General features: G+C 49.8%; 6 protein-coding genes across 6 annotated transcripts; 4 read left to right on the top strand and 2 right to left on the bottom strand.

Annotated features, from left to right (window-relative positions):
* Positions 1 to 549: 549 nt before the first annotated feature.
* PHYSODRAFT_483936 (hypothetical protein) lies at positions 550 to 1,151 on the top strand (the record flags this gene model as incomplete). The annotated part of the gene is made up of 2 exons (XM_009519885.1): positions 550 to 936; positions 1,017 to 1,151. The coding sequence occupies 2 exons, from the start codon at positions 550 to 552 to the stop codon at positions 1,149 to 1,151; spliced, it is 522 nt and encodes a 173-aa protein (XP_009518180.1).
* A 2,773-nt stretch (positions 1,152 to 3,924) lies between these two features.
* On the bottom strand, positions 3,925 to 4,425 carry PHYSODRAFT_295520 (hypothetical protein; the record flags this gene model as incomplete). Its single annotated transcript, XM_009519884.1, has 1 exon — positions 3,925 to 4,425. One exon carries the CDS (start codon positions 4,423 to 4,425, stop codon positions 3,925 to 3,927), a length of 501 nt encoding a protein of 166 aa, XP_009518179.1.
* Positions 4,426 to 4,775: 350 nt separating this feature from the next.
* Positions 4,776 to 5,046, top strand: PHYSODRAFT_324182 (hypothetical protein; the record flags this gene model as incomplete). The annotated part of the gene is made up of 2 exons (XM_009519883.1): positions 4,776 to 4,806; positions 4,868 to 5,046. 2 exons carry the CDS (start codon positions 4,776 to 4,778, stop codon positions 5,044 to 5,046), a joined length of 210 nt encoding a protein of 69 aa, XP_009518178.1.
* A 1,011-nt stretch (positions 5,047 to 6,057) lies between these two features.
* PHYSODRAFT_486301 (hypothetical protein) lies at positions 6,058 to 6,285 on the top strand (the record flags this gene model as incomplete). Its single annotated transcript, XM_009519882.1, has 1 exon — positions 6,058 to 6,285. A coding segment is annotated over one exon (228 nt), but the record flags the coding sequence as incomplete, so codon positions are not given.
* An 8,154-nt stretch (positions 6,286 to 14,439) lies between these two features.
* Positions 14,440 to 15,210, top strand: PHYSODRAFT_378231 (hypothetical protein; the record flags this gene model as incomplete). The annotated part of the gene is made up of 2 exons (XM_009519881.1): positions 14,440 to 14,706; positions 14,866 to 15,210. Coding segments are annotated over 2 exons (612 nt in total), but the record flags the coding sequence as incomplete, so codon positions are not given.
* A 608-nt stretch (positions 15,211 to 15,818) lies between these two features.
* Positions 15,819 to 17,237, bottom strand: PHYSODRAFT_484420 (hypothetical protein; the record flags this gene model as incomplete). Its single annotated transcript, XM_009519880.1, is given in 2 exon segments — positions 15,819 to 16,994; positions 17,013 to 17,237. Coding segments are annotated over 2 exon segments (1,401 nt in total), but the record flags the coding sequence as incomplete, so codon positions are not given.
* Between the last annotated feature and the right edge of the window lie 436 nt (positions 17,238 to 17,673).

The raw sequence follows: 17,673 nt of genomic DNA, 5'->3' as shown, positions 1-17,673 counted from the left end.
CATGTACCACCCATACCAAGGGAAATATGCAATGGCCCAAAGAGCACTCTGCGGGGCTTACACGTAAATATCATTAAATGTACGTTCTGGCCTGTTCAAGCTCTCCGACCACCTGTAGGAATCGTTATCGTTATAACTCATATTTATGAATAATGTTTTGATCGATAAATCGTGAGTCAACAGTCGAAGTTGAAGCCGACGAGCTGCTTAAGAATTTGTACCTGTAGATAGCTGTTTCCAGGTAAATTCCGTTTCCGCTCGTCGATCACCGTCGTACACAAGCGTGGTCGAACGGAAGAGTACTAACTTAGCGCAAGAACTCGGCACCAAAGACCCGTCCAGGTACAGTAGCTATTTGGCACGGCATTCTTGTGCTGTACAGGAACTGCAAGACAAGTCGAAAACCGTATGCGCAAGCAGAAAAATGTTTTCGATTATTTTGTTCTTATGTCAATGCATGATCCATCTGTTAAACGTTTCAATCTATGGTACACTGTACCACAATTGGTCTGAAACATCCGCGTTTGGAGTGTTACAATTCTATCCAGCATGCCCGAGCCGGCGCTGTCGCTGTCCGCGGGGGACCCCGTCCAGGCCGCGGAGGAGGAGGACGCCGAGTACGAGGAGCTCATCCCGCCCGAGAACTTCGCCATGATCGAGAAGGGCCTGTACCGCAGCGGCTTCCCCAAGAAGAAGAACTTCGCGTTCCTCAAGAAATCCCTGCGGCTAAAATCCATCCTCACGCTTGTGCTGGAGGATTATCCGCTGGCCAACTCGGAGTTCAACAAGATGCACGGCATCAAGCTGCTGCAGTTCGGCGTGCCTGGCAACAAAGAGCCGTTCGTGGACATCCCCGAGGACGGCATCGTGGCCGCGCTCAAGGCCGTGCTGGACAAGCGCAACCACCCGATGCTCATCCACTGCAACAAGGGCAAGGTAAGAATAATCGGGATCATATCGAAAATCGGTTGTTTTGCTAATTATTATCCCGGATTTTGTTTGGATTTTCGTGGTAGCATCGCACTGGGTGTCTTGTGGGCTCGCTGCGCAAGGTGCAGCGCTGGGCCTTTAGCTCCATCTTCGACGAGTACATCCGCTTCTCGGCGCCCAAGCCTCGCATGATGGACCAGCAGGTGCGGATTTTGGTGTGATTTTTCTAGTGACGTGGCAAATTTAACGTTGTTGATTTCTGGGCGTGTAGTTCATTGAATTATTTAAGACCGAGCGTGTTACGGAGGAGGAGAGCTTGGCGGAGCATTTGCCCAACTGGCCTGGACTGTAACTTCTTGTCTTTGCGGGGTTTAGCTCCAACACGCATTCGAAACACATCTACAGCCAGTTAACAGACTTCCTGCGTTGTTGTGGACGTTGTGTCGATCTATTGACTACTAAACGCACACTGGAGTGTGTTGACAACATGGTTGTATTGGCCACCAACTTAAATTCTCCTAGAATGCGTTGCCGCCGCTCTCAATAAAGGCTGGATCAAGGCACCCGCAATCGCCTCACTCGCATTGGTTCCGCGTGGCTTTAGTTAACCGGTAGTACCGGCGCTTGCGCTGCCCCAGTCGGGATCCGGGCCGTAGTACGGTCCCCTGAAAACGGCAGCCTTCGCATTCACTAGCCACGCTCAGCATGGCGACGATGGCGACGACCACAACCTTGAAAGAAAGCATGACGGCTTCCTTGGTCTTGAGCCTTGAGTTGGTAGTTGCTTGAGCTGCTTGTGGGTTATGGAGAATTTTGGAGACTGATGAACGCATCGACGGCGTCTGAATTCATCTCACGATATGCGGAGTCACGTTTTGCATTTCAATGCATTCAACGAGATGCAATCAGGCGCCCAGTTGCTTGCTTACTGTACTATATACAGATTCTCCCAGTGTTATGCTAGTGCAGCTGCGTACAGATCCGAAGATGGCATAACGAAATGCGCGATGTCGAGATCTGATGGCGCTTCAACTACTGTCAAGCGTCTGTATAGTTCGTAAACAAAGTAGTTAGTTGTACATGTACGCTGGCCTGCGTAGCTACAGTAAAGGGTTGGTTGGCTTGCTTACCGACCCTAGTTCAACTCTCCTGGTTTCGTATCTGGGGCGGCATCAACATGAAGGGGCCTGTTCCCTGACGTCAGCAGGGGGCTCGTATCTGCCCGCCTCAGCGTTTATTCCAACGGTGATCAACCAACATCGTCGATACTGGACCTTCAAAAGAAGTTGGTTGTAACAACAAGAAAGAGTTAATTCAAATAATTCGATAGTTCAAGGCAAGCACATACAACCTTGCCAATTATCAACTAACTAACAGGCACCCGACCCAGGCTTCAACAACCGGATCACATTTATCCCCCACACCCTGGCGTCAGTATGGGCTCCGCGTATTGTACACGTAGCACAGCGCTTCCTTGCCAGCCGGTCCTTTGTACGGCGTTCTGTTGCAAACCGTCATGACTTTCGTACCCAAGCAAGATTATTGGAAGTCCGATAGCAACGTGCAACTTGAATCTGGATACACGAGAAGAATTACTAGAAAAAAATAATGGCGATGCTCAAACCTCCTAGGGAAGCACACAATGGATCAGATAGAACCTCTGCTGAGTCTGGTGTTTCGAATGAAACAGTGCACAGGATAGCAAAAAAATACCGCGGTGGAAATAGGGTATCCGTTTCCAACATTTGGTAAAGTAATGAGGAAAAATCAGGATTCTGTAGCAAAAAATATATGAAAAGTTCGCAATGGCGTAAAATGCACCCGATATCAGACGTAGCAAGACCAAATACTGTGGCAGGCGGACTGAGAAGCCTCCAGAACACTCCGTTGTCGGAATTTCAGTATTCATCAGCTGTTGTTGGGTCTGGCATTCAAAACCATTAGCAAGAGCGTCCACGAGACGCTGACACTCATCGCCATCGTTGCAAGACGAGAAAGGTTTCAACGAAGAACTTAAGGAGCAGGTGTTGTCGGAATATCTTTAGCTAGTTGGAAGGAATTTGGGTTTGACTACGGATGGGTGCAAGAATCGCACGATCCTACAAAGAATTGTACTTTATGAATGTAACTCCAAAAATAAAGTTCAAAGAATAGTAGTACATTAGAACAACCTACTTCGAAGTACTTTATTTAAATCCAGCTGCACGGTGGTGGTGTGTGTGGGGGAGATGTGAAACGTTCATGCCGATAATCTAGCTTACATTCGAAGCACTACACAATAATGTTGAGAAGACTCGAATGACCTACTTCAGCCATGGCAAGATCGAAACATGCTTTTACTACTTTATTATTTTTCGTTTTGCAGTCAACGTGCAACGCTATGGCGTTAAATAGCCTTCGTGTCCCTTGTCGAAAATTTGTCTCGGCCTATGGATCGCGCGGCTAGACCTAATCGGAATGCGCGTTTGCAGCTTGCACCCCGCTTGTCGTTATAATTAAAAAAAAAGTTATCCGCAAAATTCAGAGTACAATACTGTCGAGCCATTCGTCTACGAGCACTTCTTTCAGCATTTTTCCGCAGACCTCGGCAATCACATCGTTCAAAGACACCAGAAATTTGGTGCGCGCGTCGACCTGCAACTCGCGGTCGGCAACAATGTCATCTTCCACTTCCAGTGTCATTTTAGAGTATGACTGCAGCGACGTCGACATCATCGCCTCTGAGCCTGCTATCGTATCACTAGTCTGTGCATTTTCAGCTGCAAGGTTAACGCCACGAAGGACCATCACCCGATCTGGGTGCACTGCATTCCACTAATCTTCGTGCCGTTGCCTTCTACTGGCTCCAAGCGTGATTTCCACGAAATAACAACGCAGTCATCGCCCGCACACTTGCAGTATGTCTGCTTAACCCGGACGTTCAGTTGGAGTGAGGCCGCGTCATATTCGAGGCCAAACGATCAAGCCGCCAGATTCTCAGTGACAGTCCGTTCGTCATTGAAGTAGCTCATCGTTTTTGGCCCCTCCTCCGCGAAAGCTCGCCACATGGCCCTCTGCGTAGTATGTAGGTCGAATGGTAATATCAGTCACGAGCGCAACGCCAGCGTCTGAGGTCGACTGCACCGTCATCTGTGAGTCGTAGAAAGAAGCGGTTCGACCTGCGAACTCGGGTCCGCCAAACACTTGGGCCACGTCAAGGTGGGCGCGTTCTACGTGCGTTAACTGGTCCGCGAAGATGTCGTCGTCTGTCGTCGTGGCTAGCCGAGCTTCGAGGCTCTTGGGTTCCTCTTCTTTGATCATACACTCGCCTTTAAGCCGCGTACGCGTTTGCATCGGCTTTCCAAGCTCGGCGGTCATGTTGAGCTGCGCGTCCAGCATTATCCGCAGACTCTGGTTCGTCACCTCTGCGTGAACTCGCTCCTTCAGCTGCTGCTCTGCGACCCCCTTCCAGGCCGGTATGGCTGCAACTTTTTGCTTGGCCTTGAGTCGATTCATGAGCTCCTACAAACCCCTCGCCACGTGCCGCAGATTCTCGATCTCGTGCTTTCGATGCTTCTTGTGTTGGGCTTTCTTTCTTTGGCTGGGGGTTGTGCTGCCACTGGAAGGCACCCTAGTGTCTTCCTTGCATGTGTAGCTCGTGCCGCCTCAGTATTCATTCCAAGGTGATGAACCAGATTCCAACATTTTAAGCTATCAACGAGATCTGAAAAAAAAGAAGCTGGTTGTGTCACAACGAAAAATAAACAACTTGATAGCTCATGAGAAATATGCAGCCTCGTCTATCTCTTCCAGTGAGAGGAAAGCGGCTAAAGTCAGCGACTTCAGGCGGACGAGCCCTTAGAACGATGGTGAAAAAGCCCAGCGAGATGCAAAAAGGTGAGCGATCCGATCATGTAGTAAAAACCTGGATTTACCATTGGCCGGTGGGCTGACGGAGGCGAGGACAAGAGCAGCGAGTGCGGCGAGGACGACAAGAGCGGTAAGTACAGCGAGCACTGCAAGGACGACGAGGACGGCACGGACAGCGAGGACAGCGGACACAGTGAGATCAGCGCCGGCGACGACAACGACCCGGAGATGAGCAGCAGCCAGCACACCTACGGCTACCAGGAATGAGCGTCCACCAGAGACTCTAGAGCGACGACCCCCAACGAGCAACCGCTGAGCTTGGCAGTGGCGATCGACAGCGTGAAGAAGCGCAGCCCAGGAACGGCCCGGACGCCATTGAGCAACCACGACTGCTCGCTCGAAGATCGAAGCACGAGAGTGTAAGTCGCGACAGCACGTGACCCGTAACACGACTGTAGTTATACGTACCAGAGAGAGCATTGACGCTTACGTGTCTGTGGTGGTTCGGAGGAACAGTGAGTATTGCAGCCTCACGGCGTTGCAACCCCGGTATTGCAGCCCGGTTCCAGAATTCTGTAGCCGCACAGAGGTAATTAGCAGCCCCAAGAGGTGACAAATAGAGCGAGCGAGCGAGATCACCGTGGCAGGAAATCTGGACAGCACTAAACACCTCCGGCGATCCCAACTGACCCAGAGTCTGTACGAGGAACGAGGCGGTCGACCCAATTGCATATCTGCGTGAGTAGATCAGATTGTGGTTGACCTTAGCCACCGGACACCGAGCTAAAGTACAGAATTCTGCCCGAATAAGGAACGGGTGTACAACTAATAGCCTCACATATTTAATATTATTTTCCAGTCGATGTGGCGATAGGGGGATGTGCAGGGTACTGCAAGGTACTGAGGTGAAAAATCCAGTGCCAATCATCAGCTCTCCACCCTCGTTTGAAATATGGCGCGCATTTAGCGACCTTACTAGACTTCAAACTACATGTACCGTAGTGGTAGACTCGCACTTTTGCTTTTGCACCTCGCCCCACAAGCCCACCTCCTCCCCCACTCCACCCATGAAGTCCACACCGTCCAAGCGTCTCCGCCTCACTTGGTCTGAGAAAGTGGGCATCCTCGACAAGGCAGCCCGCACACCTGCTCTCTCCTACAGGGGCCTGGCTGAGTGGGCTATGACGGAGTTCAGCCTCCCGGCCACCCCAGGCAAGACAACGATATGCCGCATAATCAAGTCAAGTGCAGTCCTGCTGGGGCGGCCGCTGGAGAAAGGACCAAGGAATCATTCATTGTATTAAGCGACACATTCTATCCCGCAAGATGATGCAGGCTCTAGACCGGCTTGGTGAAGGGCTAGATAATCCCTACGAGGTCGACCAGTTGACAGCGCTGTTGTGGTGCGAGAATGCCTGGTCAAAGGTTAGTGCTTCGACCATACGCCACTGTTGGAATCATTCCGGACTCGTAGGTAAAGCTGCTCTTCAGTTCATTTCAAAATAACTAAATCAGTACATTGGAAAAGTATACTCAACTTAACATCAATTTATATATTCTGCGTCTTTATATATATCAGGCGTTCCTTACTCGGTCAGATTACTGTACACGGCTCAGGACTGGCTCAGACGAAGGGAAGGGCAGGTGTAGGTGTCGATAGTTACTATGTTCTCAGGCTATGGAGACTACCGGGCTCGTGCCTTTGCTCTATACTCCTGTTTACATGCGGTTGGATATCTAAATAAAAAAAACGAACGTCCAAATGGATGAACGTACAGAAATTCCAGTTCAGAGAGCCCGTCGATCCAAGTCGGCATCATCTCGGTGTTTGTATATTGCAGAGACCTGAGCACTAAAAAATTTAGTGCCACGAAAACAGACGTACTTCGTAATACAGTAAAGTGTCTCGATAAGGAACGGGCTACATTTTATACTCTGCAGGAAGTCATCATCCCCCTTTTGTACCCACTGTCTGTCTGATGTACTGTTTTAGGGAGCTAACGCCCACATCTTCCACACATCCTCTCGCAATCCGAGCTCAGGAACCGAGCCTCGTGGCTAACTCAAAGGTCGCGGAGGAATCCTCCGCTACATCTTTTAGCTTGACGCTTGCCCGTTAACTATTTGGTTAGCCATGATGGCGGCCTGATCAATTCGGAGTCCACACAGGCATGCGAAAGAACATCGACTCGATGTCACATGATCTAGTGGTTTCCTCCCGTGTGTGCGTAGCAAGATATGTCGTGCTTTCGCCACGCTCCAACCCATCACGTGCCGGTAAATCAGTACATAGGGGAATTTGAAGTGACGAGACAAACCTTCAATCATGCATATACCTTCTTCTTTCTATTCATATCAGGCGTTCCTTATCGAGACACTTTACTGTTATTCGATCTCAACATCATACACATTTTAGGTGCTCTTCGGAAGGTAGTGGTAGATAACGCTTTAGCAGTTCAAGTCCCTCGAGATCCCTGGTATTCGGGATAGTGGCCAACTGGACCACTTGATCCTGTCAAATACAGTCTTGATCACTTTATCGGTTACGTGTGTGTGTGTGTGGGGGGGGGGGTATTCCGCTCCGCGTACGTTTTCGGAGCGACTTCGCGATGATCAGGATTAAATTCAGGCACTGTACTAACGAGCCTTTTGGGTGATCGTCCATCGGTGAATGTTGGCAACACATTCTGGATAGGGCTCGCACGCCAGTCCGCACACTTTCTTCCAACAAAAAATATTGCAAAAATAACGAGAAAAATCAGTAAAATGGACCCCAATGCTGCCGCTTAGGGTAGTTGCTGCCACGTTTCTTGAATGGGGTTTTGGCGATATTCACGGTGCGATGGTACTTGAAGCATAACATTATTTGGACGTCAATGTGGGTGAAGAGTTCCCATAGTGACGTATTATCCAGCGATTCAAAGACCGACTGCTGCAGCATCCACAATCAGGACAACGGAATAGGACTAGTTGCAGCTTACATGAACCAAGCGCTGCAATTTGTAGACAAACTACATGCTGAAACGGAAATGCCAATACGATGTCGTGTTTTTTTAAAAAAAAAAAACCGGGACGCAGGTAGACATGGGTGTTCATTCTTTCGTTTAACTCTTCCGACATGGTAGGGGTAAAAGGTTGCATATCATAATTTAAAACTAATTACCCGCAAGTTCATAGTACCATACTGTCGAGCCATTCGACTACGAGCACGTTGTTCATCACTTTTTCGCGTACCTCGGCAATCGCACCATGTATTGCCATCGCGAGACTGGTACGCGTTTCAGTCTGTAGGGAAGATTTTTAAATATGTTTTTGAACTCCAATAGGAGACGTAGCACAGCCTTCACGCCGAAGTCGACGCTCGGTGTACCTAACGTGCTCAGCGCAGGAGTGGCGGGAGGAGGCTGGGTCCATGGCGGTGCTGGCTTGGCTTGGGCTTGAACGCTCAGATTCGCGGACCCGTCGTCAACTCTAGGATGTTGGATATTCCTCCACTGAGGCTGAGGGAGGACTTTTCAACGCGCACGAGGGGGCCAACCCTGAGGTGGCTCGGATGCTTCGACATGTGCTTGCCGGTGTGGAGCAAGAAGATATACGAGCGCGGCGCGGAGTGGTGCTTCTGGTGTACAAGGATACCGCCAGTGTCGCAATCTTCCTGCTCTTTGTGAGCGGAAGATGTGATTTGGTAGTACTTAAGCAGAGGAAGTCCTTGGTTCTTGGTACACGCAAACTGTATTTGTCGTATTATGGTAAGTGTTGATCTGTGTAGGTGCCCGAGCTTGCCTCCCGAGGCCACCGATGTGGTTGGTCCACGTCTGCTTGGCCGTCGACTTTATTTCTTGGTTTAGATTCCAGAATGAGCCCAGCGGCTATTCCTGCTGATAACGTTTTGCTAGCCGTACTATCTTAAACATGCATCCCTACTCGCAACGGCTACACTGGTCACTAAGCTAATTCTCGCTCTGTTCTTTTGGTCAGTGACTGGCTCTTGCTCACGAGCTCCTGAAGAAGCTCGTGACATTCCGTCCCCGAAGAGAAGCCCTCCGCGTGTTCGTTCGTTCGCGGTAGCGAGTGATCAGGTCGCCCACGAACTTCAAATTGGACAGAGGTTCCCATGTAGTCTTGCTTTTCCCGGTCCACTTGACCTCGTAGTAGTCCTTGCCTTTGATGCGCTTGTGCCCGACGATGTCGTCAACTAATTCTCCTTCGGTACCATCTGGCAGCTGCACTTTGAATGGTTGTTGCTCTCGCGATGTGCTGCGCACGTAGGGCTTCAGATAGCTGGTGTGAAACACGGGATGGAATTTGATACCTTTTGGCAGCTTCAACTCGTAGTAGTCATGCCCGAGCCGACTGAGGATTACGTATGGTCCAATCCAACGAGCCCCCAATTTCGCTTTAGTTGTCCCAGCATGATAATTCGCGAGGTTCTCGGTTGACAGCAGTACTTCCTCCCCGACCTCAAAAGATTTCACGGGTCTGTTGTCGTTGTAATAGTCGCTCATGCGGCCGGAACGCTGCTGCAGCTCTCTGCGCACGGTAGCTAGTCGACCCGCCTGTTGCTCGAGGAACGTCTTCCCCAGAGCACGGCGTTGTCGTTCCGCCCCTGTTGCGGTGGCGCTAGCAGACTTGCCGGTGTCGTCGGCAGATAACCCAAATCGGCTTCGAAGGGTGTCATACCAATCGACTGCTGGTATCTGGAGTTGTAGGCGAACTATGCCAGGGAGAGGTAGCAATTCCAATCGGTCGACGCGCCATTAGAAATTGCGCGCAAAAAGTTCTCAATAGTTTGGTTGAGACGCTCAGTAACACCGTTCGCTTGGTGCCGAAAAGCGCTCGTCAATTTTTGTCGAGTCCTCAGCATGCTGCATAGAGTTGCCCACACAGTAGCAGCGAACTTTGGGTCTCTGTCCGACAGAATCTCCATTGGAACACCATGCTGCACGAAAATGCGGTCACGGTACAATTCAGCAACTTCACGCTCTGTAGCAGTACCTCTACATGCCACAAAAGGCGCACGCTTCGTGAGCTGGTCAACGACCACGAGCACAGAGTCGAATTTGTCACGAGTCGCTGGAAGTGACACAACAAAGTCCATAGCCACGTGGGTCCAACGCCCTTGAGCGATAGGTTGGCTCTGCAACAATCCTGGCGGCTTCGTGTTCCTAGCTTTGGTTCGTTGGTCTCGCAAGACTTCACATAGGCGCAAACACTCCTCACCATGTGCCGCCAATAGTACACTGGAAACGGTATTTAGTGTGTGTGAAATATCAGTATGAGTTCGAAAATAGTCTTAGTGAGACTAATTCATAACAAAATACCAGGTATACTGACACTCATATAAAGTTTTCTCACATAATTTAGTCTCACTCACACTATTATATGTGAAAACCGCACAAACAACCACACCAAAAATAGTATGAGTGAGACTAAATACCGTTTCCAGTGTAGTGAACCTCCACTAATCGGACTGTCCGATCGATTCCGGGATGTCCGTACACCTCAACATCGTGAAACTCGAACAGAATTGCGTTTATTAATTCGTCAATAGCAGGTACCACCAGCCGGGGTGCTTCATCGTTCGGCCCGCAGTACATCAACTTTTTCCCATCAAGGGAATAGCCATCAACGGACTTGACTTTCTCCGTCGTAGCCAACGCATCTCCTTTCAACGCACGTACAATCATCGCAGTGTGAGGATCATCCATATATCGCTCAGTGACTTCCTCAACCAGCGAAATCATGCCCTTCTTAACCCGCGAGTGCACCTCAGAAGCCGCGATAATGGCATTAAGCGACTGTTGTTCCTGAAAATCCGCGCGCCTCGAGATGCTGTCGGCGACAGTATTCGATGGGCCGGGTATGTACTTAAACGTGACTGGATACTCGCTCAGTTCATCGTACCAGCGTGCGATTCGTCGAGAGATACTCTTCTGCGAAAATACATTTTCGAGCGACTTGTGGTCGGTCTCCACCACAAACGGCTTGTCGAGCAAGTAAATGCGCCACACGCGCAGCCCATACAATATCGCAAGCAGCTCTTTCTCCCTAATCGAGTAGTTCATCTCTGCACCCTTGTATTTACGACCTTGAAATGCTACTGAGCGCTCCACGACTTGACCATCGTGCTCTTCCAACTGATAAAGAACACCTCCAATCGCGAAATCACTGGCGTCCATTCGCATAAAGAACGGCTTGTTGAAGTCGGCGATAGTAACACCGGAGTAGCCGAAATTCGTTGTTTGAGTTTATTGACGTGTCGTACCAGCTCTTTCGTCCACTCGAGCTTTGTCTTCTTCGGTGTAGCTGTTTTTGTTTTCAACATGTCGAACAGCGGGCCAGCATCATGAGCGAAGCCCTTGCAGAAACGCTGAACGTAGTTCGCAGTCCCTAGGAATGACTGCAACTCACTTTTCGTAGCTGGCAGTGGCCACTCACGCAGCACTTCTACCTTCTTAGGGTCTATCCGGACCCCTTCACGACCAACATAGTCACCAAGACAGGGTATCTCAGGCGAACAGAACACGCACTTGCTCAACTTGACGTAAAACTTGTTGTCTTCTAGTCTCGTCAAAACGCGATCCAAGGCAGCTAAATGTTCATTCAGGTGTTGACTTCGCGTAAAATCGTAAATGTCGTCAAAGTAAGAAAGACAAAAGTCAGCCTAATCTTTCAGCAGTCTTCGTATTCCGTCATTGAACGTAGCAGGCGCATTAGACAGACTCATTGGAATCACAAAGTACTCGTAAAGTCCGTCCGCTGTTTGAAACGCTGTGTATTTGACATCTGCATCCCGCATTCTGAACTGGTAGTAGCCACTCAAGAGGTCCATGCAGCTGTACCAATACGCACCTTGCATGCGTTCGTAAATGACATCTTTTCTGGGCATTGGCAACGTTCGCCGCACAGTGTGGTTGTTCATCGCCCGATAGTCGTGCACAATCCTCCACCCCACGGGTTTCTTGACGCAAAATGTCGGAGCCCCGTGGGGGGACGACGATGGTCGTATCAGACCTGCCCGAAGCATTTCTTCGACCCATGCCCTTTTTACTTGTTCTTGCGCCGGTGACTGACGCCACTGTTGGCGGAAAATTGGTTTAGTGGTGTCCACTGCCATTTTATGCACGCCATGGGACTCAGGTGGCAGCTCGCTGGGCAACTTCCGCCGAAACATGTCATTGTGTTTCACCAGGACATCATACACAGGGTGGCCATCATAGTCATCAATGGTCGTGTATGCTTTCTTCGATTCAGTCTGTTCTTTTTCCGTCACTGGACGAATCACAAACACGCATTCAAGGTCTTGAGGCTTACGAAGGAGACGCTTGAACTGTTTACTTGTGATATATTTTGTTTCTCCACTCGTGACAGAGAAATAGCCATGCTGGAAATATCTGCTGCACGAGGCTGAGGTCGATCCGCTAACAGAAAACCGCTGCCCACCCACGCGTAGCGCTGACGTCGACGGCATTTTTGTAGTCCGCGTTTTCATTTTCTTTTTCTTTGTCGGCTTCTGCCTCTGGTTGTTTTCAGTTGGAGCCTTCCAAGATAGCTTCTTTATCAGGTCATAGGCAGGTCAGGTCATGCGAGGTCATGTGTACACACATGATGCGACTAATCCAAAATAATCAAAGACTGGAGCAGGTGACCGACATAGTCAATGGTGATCGTCATGTGTTAGTCAACTGGCTAAGGAAAGTATCTGTAGCAGCCCACCAATCTGTCATACAAAGGAAATTTCTACGGAATGATACTTAGCGATAATGGATGGATCGATAGCGCCAACTTGACCTCAGTATCGATTGAGTACGACTCGATTGAAGCTTTTGGTACACCTTCTCGCCTCATTTACAATCGATGTAGAGTTCACTTCTGAATTGCAGAAATTGTCACTTGCCACCGACACCATGACGCGCTACCAGCTACTTCGCTCTCCTAGCTCGGCTAATGCGTGTTGCAGAGGGACAATTGGGGAGTCGATGAAGCGACAGCGTGTCAAGGTTAGTATGAAGCTGGCGGTGCAATTCCGACGGCAGCAAAAGTCTCTTCCCTCCGTACCCCCGACAACAATCAGCTTTCGTCAACTTCGGCAGTATATGGCGAAGGTTTAAAGAGCTACAACGATACGTGATTAAGAGACACCAGCTCAGCCGGACCGGCAATGCAGACGACAGCATTATCGTGTCCAGTCGAGCAGTAGCTTCCGTTGATGCTCTTTGAGCCTCGGACGTGGAGACGGACCAAGAACGTGTATCCTCGAGCGCTGATTACCAGATCCCAACGTCAACTACACCTAATGGGCAACGACCAGCCATCATTCCGACCACCGGAAAAGGTTTTGCTATTGTTGACAGAGTCAGCATAGGGCGAGGTTATCGGTATCGAGCTCAATGGCGAGATGAAGATAAAGGATACAGGTGGGAAGATACCTGGGAGCCTGGGTCCGCATTGCGTCACGATGGCTTTGTAGATGCCTGCAATATTGTGGACGACTGGAAGGCATCTGAGGAAGGCAATTTCTACAAGTTCTGCTCCGACAATGGCCACGTGCATAAAATTGGAGCTTCCCCTCAAGGCGTGTGTACGATATACGACCTGGGTGTCGCCTGTGCTATACTCGATAACCAAGGTAGGTGTGATGGCAGTCATTTGTTGCGGACTGTGAGGAGCGTGGCCGGCCGCTGTCACCAAAAGGGCTAAGTTACGGAGAGCTTCGTCGTTATGTGAAGTTTGCTAACGAACGCGCCCAAGGCGAGTGTCATGAGCTTAGTGTCTGCGTGTTGGACAACAATTTGTTGGGTAGTGTGAATGGGAGACTTGTGTCAGTGCGATCGAGATCCCCGATGGAGTGTACATTTTGGGGGCGTTTAACTCTCTCCGCGTCAGCCAATGCATGACCATCATGGTGAAAGACGGTGACAAGTTCGTGTTCGACGAAAATGCGTTCTCGGTACCGATTGTTGCCATGGATTTGAACTGGATCTATGGCATTCAATTTTTGCGCCGTGTAGCATTGCGTGTACTGTGAATTGGACCGCGTGTTTTGTTCACTGAGGTTGATTGGGATCAGAAAGTTTATACGTCGGTCGGTTGAGAGATTGCCTTGAGTTACACACTAAACAAAATACATTCTCCAAACTGATCTTTGTTAGAAAGTGTGTGTGTCGCGATTGTAAGCACTAATGTTGACCACTGTATACTGGCTCAAACCAGGGTACTTACGCCAAGCGAGATATTCCCTCCGACTGAGGTACATACTCAGTCTGCGGTATGATTTGCGAGTATCGTTCACATGGTTTCCAATCACAGTAAACATACGTTTGGCTCGAAGTAATTACTTCAGCCTAGATACTTGTCTGTGCTCAACATAGTTTTTATTACATATGCTGCTGGGTACATGCTCCGACTGAGGTACTTACTCAATCTAGAGAAATTATCGCTGCTATCATTGATTTTTGTGTATTACTATGCATACTCTAGCACGAGGCAATTACTCTAGTCTAAGCACTTCTTCCGCTGGGGAGTTTTCTTTAAATTTTCAAGTAGCCTACAGGCAACTCCAGTTCTAAATATGACATGCTATAAGTGCTCTAATGCGCTGAAAAGCTCAACTTTCATCTCCGAAGCCGCACTCTGGGACCTCCATCGCCTTTCTTCAGCATGCGGATGCATGCTGCGGTATGGCTTTTTGCCGAGACGAATGGAAACGACTACGCTCGCGCTTGCGCAGCCAAGCGTAAGACCTTTCCCGCAGAAGTGAAGAAGGTCAAAGATTCTAATTGGATTAAGAGAAGTGGGGGAGTGCGCCTGCGCCGTATGTGGACCGCCTTGACTATCGACGATCGACGCCGGTTAATGGAGCAGACACCTGACGACACATTTCCTCCAGGTACCGAGGGAATCTTAGACGAGCGTACGAGACTTGCGGTGTGGCGTAACGAAGATGAGGATATCCTTGAAGGAGGCGCTAGCTCGTTCTCGGTGCAGACACCACTGGAAGATACAGCGACCGCGAGTTCAGACATGAGCTCTAGTGCGGCGACAATTGGGTACGAAATCATGTGTGACGCTGACGGCAGCACCGAGATTGACGGAGAGCCCACGGGTGGATCGGATCATATCTCGGATACGAACGTGCTCCCTACCAGCACTATCTATCCGGAGCTGCAATCGAAGCTCATTAGACTACAACGAGCGCAGGCAAACTTCCATGAAGTTGTGGGGAAGGAGTGCATGCTTCGTCTTGACGCTCATTATAATGAGGGGAGCTTATCGGGGGTTATTGATTCCACGGTAACCTGGGTCCAGCATGCCGTCTTGCTGTCTAGAGCCAGAGATCGACCAGGAACTGCCGCCGAAGCGTACGAATCAATCGCCAGAAGACTAACTGACGTTTTCCGATTCGCATTGGGGACCACTAGGCTTTCCCCCAGCCCCGTTTCGCTGAAGACCTCCCTTCCCCGGCGTTCGCTGAGGCAAGAATTGCAAACGCATTTCGCGCGCACACGACTGCTTTGGCAGCCGTAGAAGCGGTTGGTGAGTCCGAGTTGGAATCGGTGCAGCCGTACGCGGTTCTTGACCCCAACCATTCTTTCTTTGGGGAGTACAACCTCTAGGACAGACCAACGGTATCGACGGACAGCAACTTTTCTTTGAAAGTCTTTTCCATCGAGCAAAAGTTTAATATACCAATAAAATCCATTCATTATGTATGTTAAACAACCATGCAGAAATTCAGTTGGTTACGAACCGCTTTTGCGCTTGGTTCCACTTCCACCGCTTTTCTTACCACGACCGCCACGACCGCCGCGTTTCCCTCGGCCTCCCCTTCCCCGTCCGCCTCTACCTCTGGGGCTGCGTACCTTCTCGAGTTTCAATTTCCGCTTCCGTCACACGCGTATTTTGGTCTTGATCAGCTGAATCAGGGAAGGCACCTTGTGTTACAGGTGGTGATGCCCGGTCTTGCGTTGTCTGCATTGTGACCACACGCCTACGCGTGTTGCGCAAACAGAATGGCTCCTCATCGCTGGAGTCGTCGGTCAAATCTCTGTTGCATCTTCGTTATCCGAAGTGGATTGGACTTCCGGAAAAATAATAGGTCGGGGGAACAGTATCGGTGGACGGGCTGGCTGACGAGCACGGCCCATTTTGATATCGAACTTGAAATTCACAGCTCGCCGCGCCAATTTTTCAATCCCAGCCACGAAATCAGGTAAATTCGTATGAGCTCCAGAAAACACCCCGTGCATTTCTCTGTTGAACCTTTCTAACGGGTTGTTGGTGCGGCTGATAGCATCACTGGTGAATGGTTGGATGTTCCACAACATAGGGGGAAATTTCACGATCCACGTACGGTAGAAATACTTCCAGAACTTCAGCCACTTTTCTGAGGAGTACGAAGTGTGTGCTGCCTCACACCTCGTCATAATCGTCCCCTTCACCCAAGCAACACCCTGTTTTTCTACTTGGTTCTGTGGGATTACAGTCAACATGTCCAGTACACCACGCTTCATCGCCATCTTGGCTTCTTTATCAGGAATTCGATATTTCTTCATGCGCCGACGACACGCTTGCTTAAAATGAAATAAGCACCCAATCCGAGTAGCGTCCGGGAAGTGGTCACCAATAGCCCGAATCATACCCGCCTCAAAATCACAATAAACAAACTCAGGATCCATTGCCCCATCGGTTGCATCTTGGATTAGTCGGATTGCATGGAAGTACATAGCATACGTCTTGGACGTACACAACACGAACACACACGGGCAGTAGATATCTGTCGGTCGATCATGCGTTGTGATGACGAAGAATTGCTTGAATTTCGACGGCACAGATCGATATGTTCCGTCCACAAAAAGAGAGGTTTTCTTCTGTTTTAGCATGTTCAGTAGCACCGGATGCCCCCACCCCAGAAGGCGCTCGCGCGATTTCTTCGACTTGTCGTAGTATGAGTAATGAAAAAGATGAAAGTTTGTTTCGGTTGGAAGTCCACTCTCATCAAGTACTTGCGACCACGGCGAAACCTCTATCTGCCCGTAGATTGATCCACCAAACTCTTCTGCTCTAACCCGGTTTACACGGCGGAGCACATACTCCCTCGAAAGCCCAACAATGGCCACGTTCAACTCAGCGTTTCCGAAGAACTTCGCCCGTACCATCTCCCAAATAGCCGAGCGACTTGCTGTCATTGTCACAGCCATGGTGTCAACCTCCCTCTTCATTTCTGCTTAAACATCTCTCGTTCCCGTCACAGTATGACCCTCCGATGCATTCGCCGACATTCCACATGTATGAGGGACAAAATTAGTGTAGCGCTGGAGTCTGAAAACGAAGTCACATCTCCCTGGACACCCTCGCCCTGCGCAGTAATGACTGCACCGATACGCAACCTTTGAAGAGTACCGATTGGATTGGGTGTACTTGTAGCCTGCCACCCATCGATTCGTTCGACCCGTTCTGCGATTAGACTGGGTAGCGTCTGAAGGTTCCGTTGGCGCACGTCCCAGAGAGGTCTCGCCTACGGAAGATGTATCTTCACCAGTTGGAATGTCGTGTTCGATGTGGGTTGCAGCAGCGATAGGATCCCAACTGATATTCGTGCCCGATGCGCTGTGGTCACTTGTGTCAGGTTCAGAGAATCGAAATTCAAAGTCTTCATCACAAGTGTCTTGCTCGAGGTGGGTATTTTCGTTGGCCAACTGCAGCTGGTCAGTAGGTGTTGGGGCCGGATTCAGCAAGAAAGAGACACTGAATAGTGAAGTTGCAGGAACTGCATTCGGTCGAACTGATGAGTCCTGGGCTCCCTGAACTGGAACCTGTAAAGAAGAAGGTTCGTGATCATCTGCATGTATAGGAGAACGGCAAACAAGATTGAGTGAAAGATCATATCATGGT

This window comes from Phytophthora sojae, assembly GCF_000149755.1.
Source record: "Phytophthora sojae unplaced genomic scaffold PHYSOscaffold_2, whole genome shotgun sequence".
In the NCBI taxonomy this organism is placed as follows: Eukaryota; Oomycota; class Peronosporomycetes; order Peronosporales; family Peronosporaceae; genus Phytophthora; species Phytophthora sojae.
The sequence above is the reverse complement of the archived record's forward strand: the minus strand, read 5'-3'. Positions and strand labels throughout refer to the sequence as shown.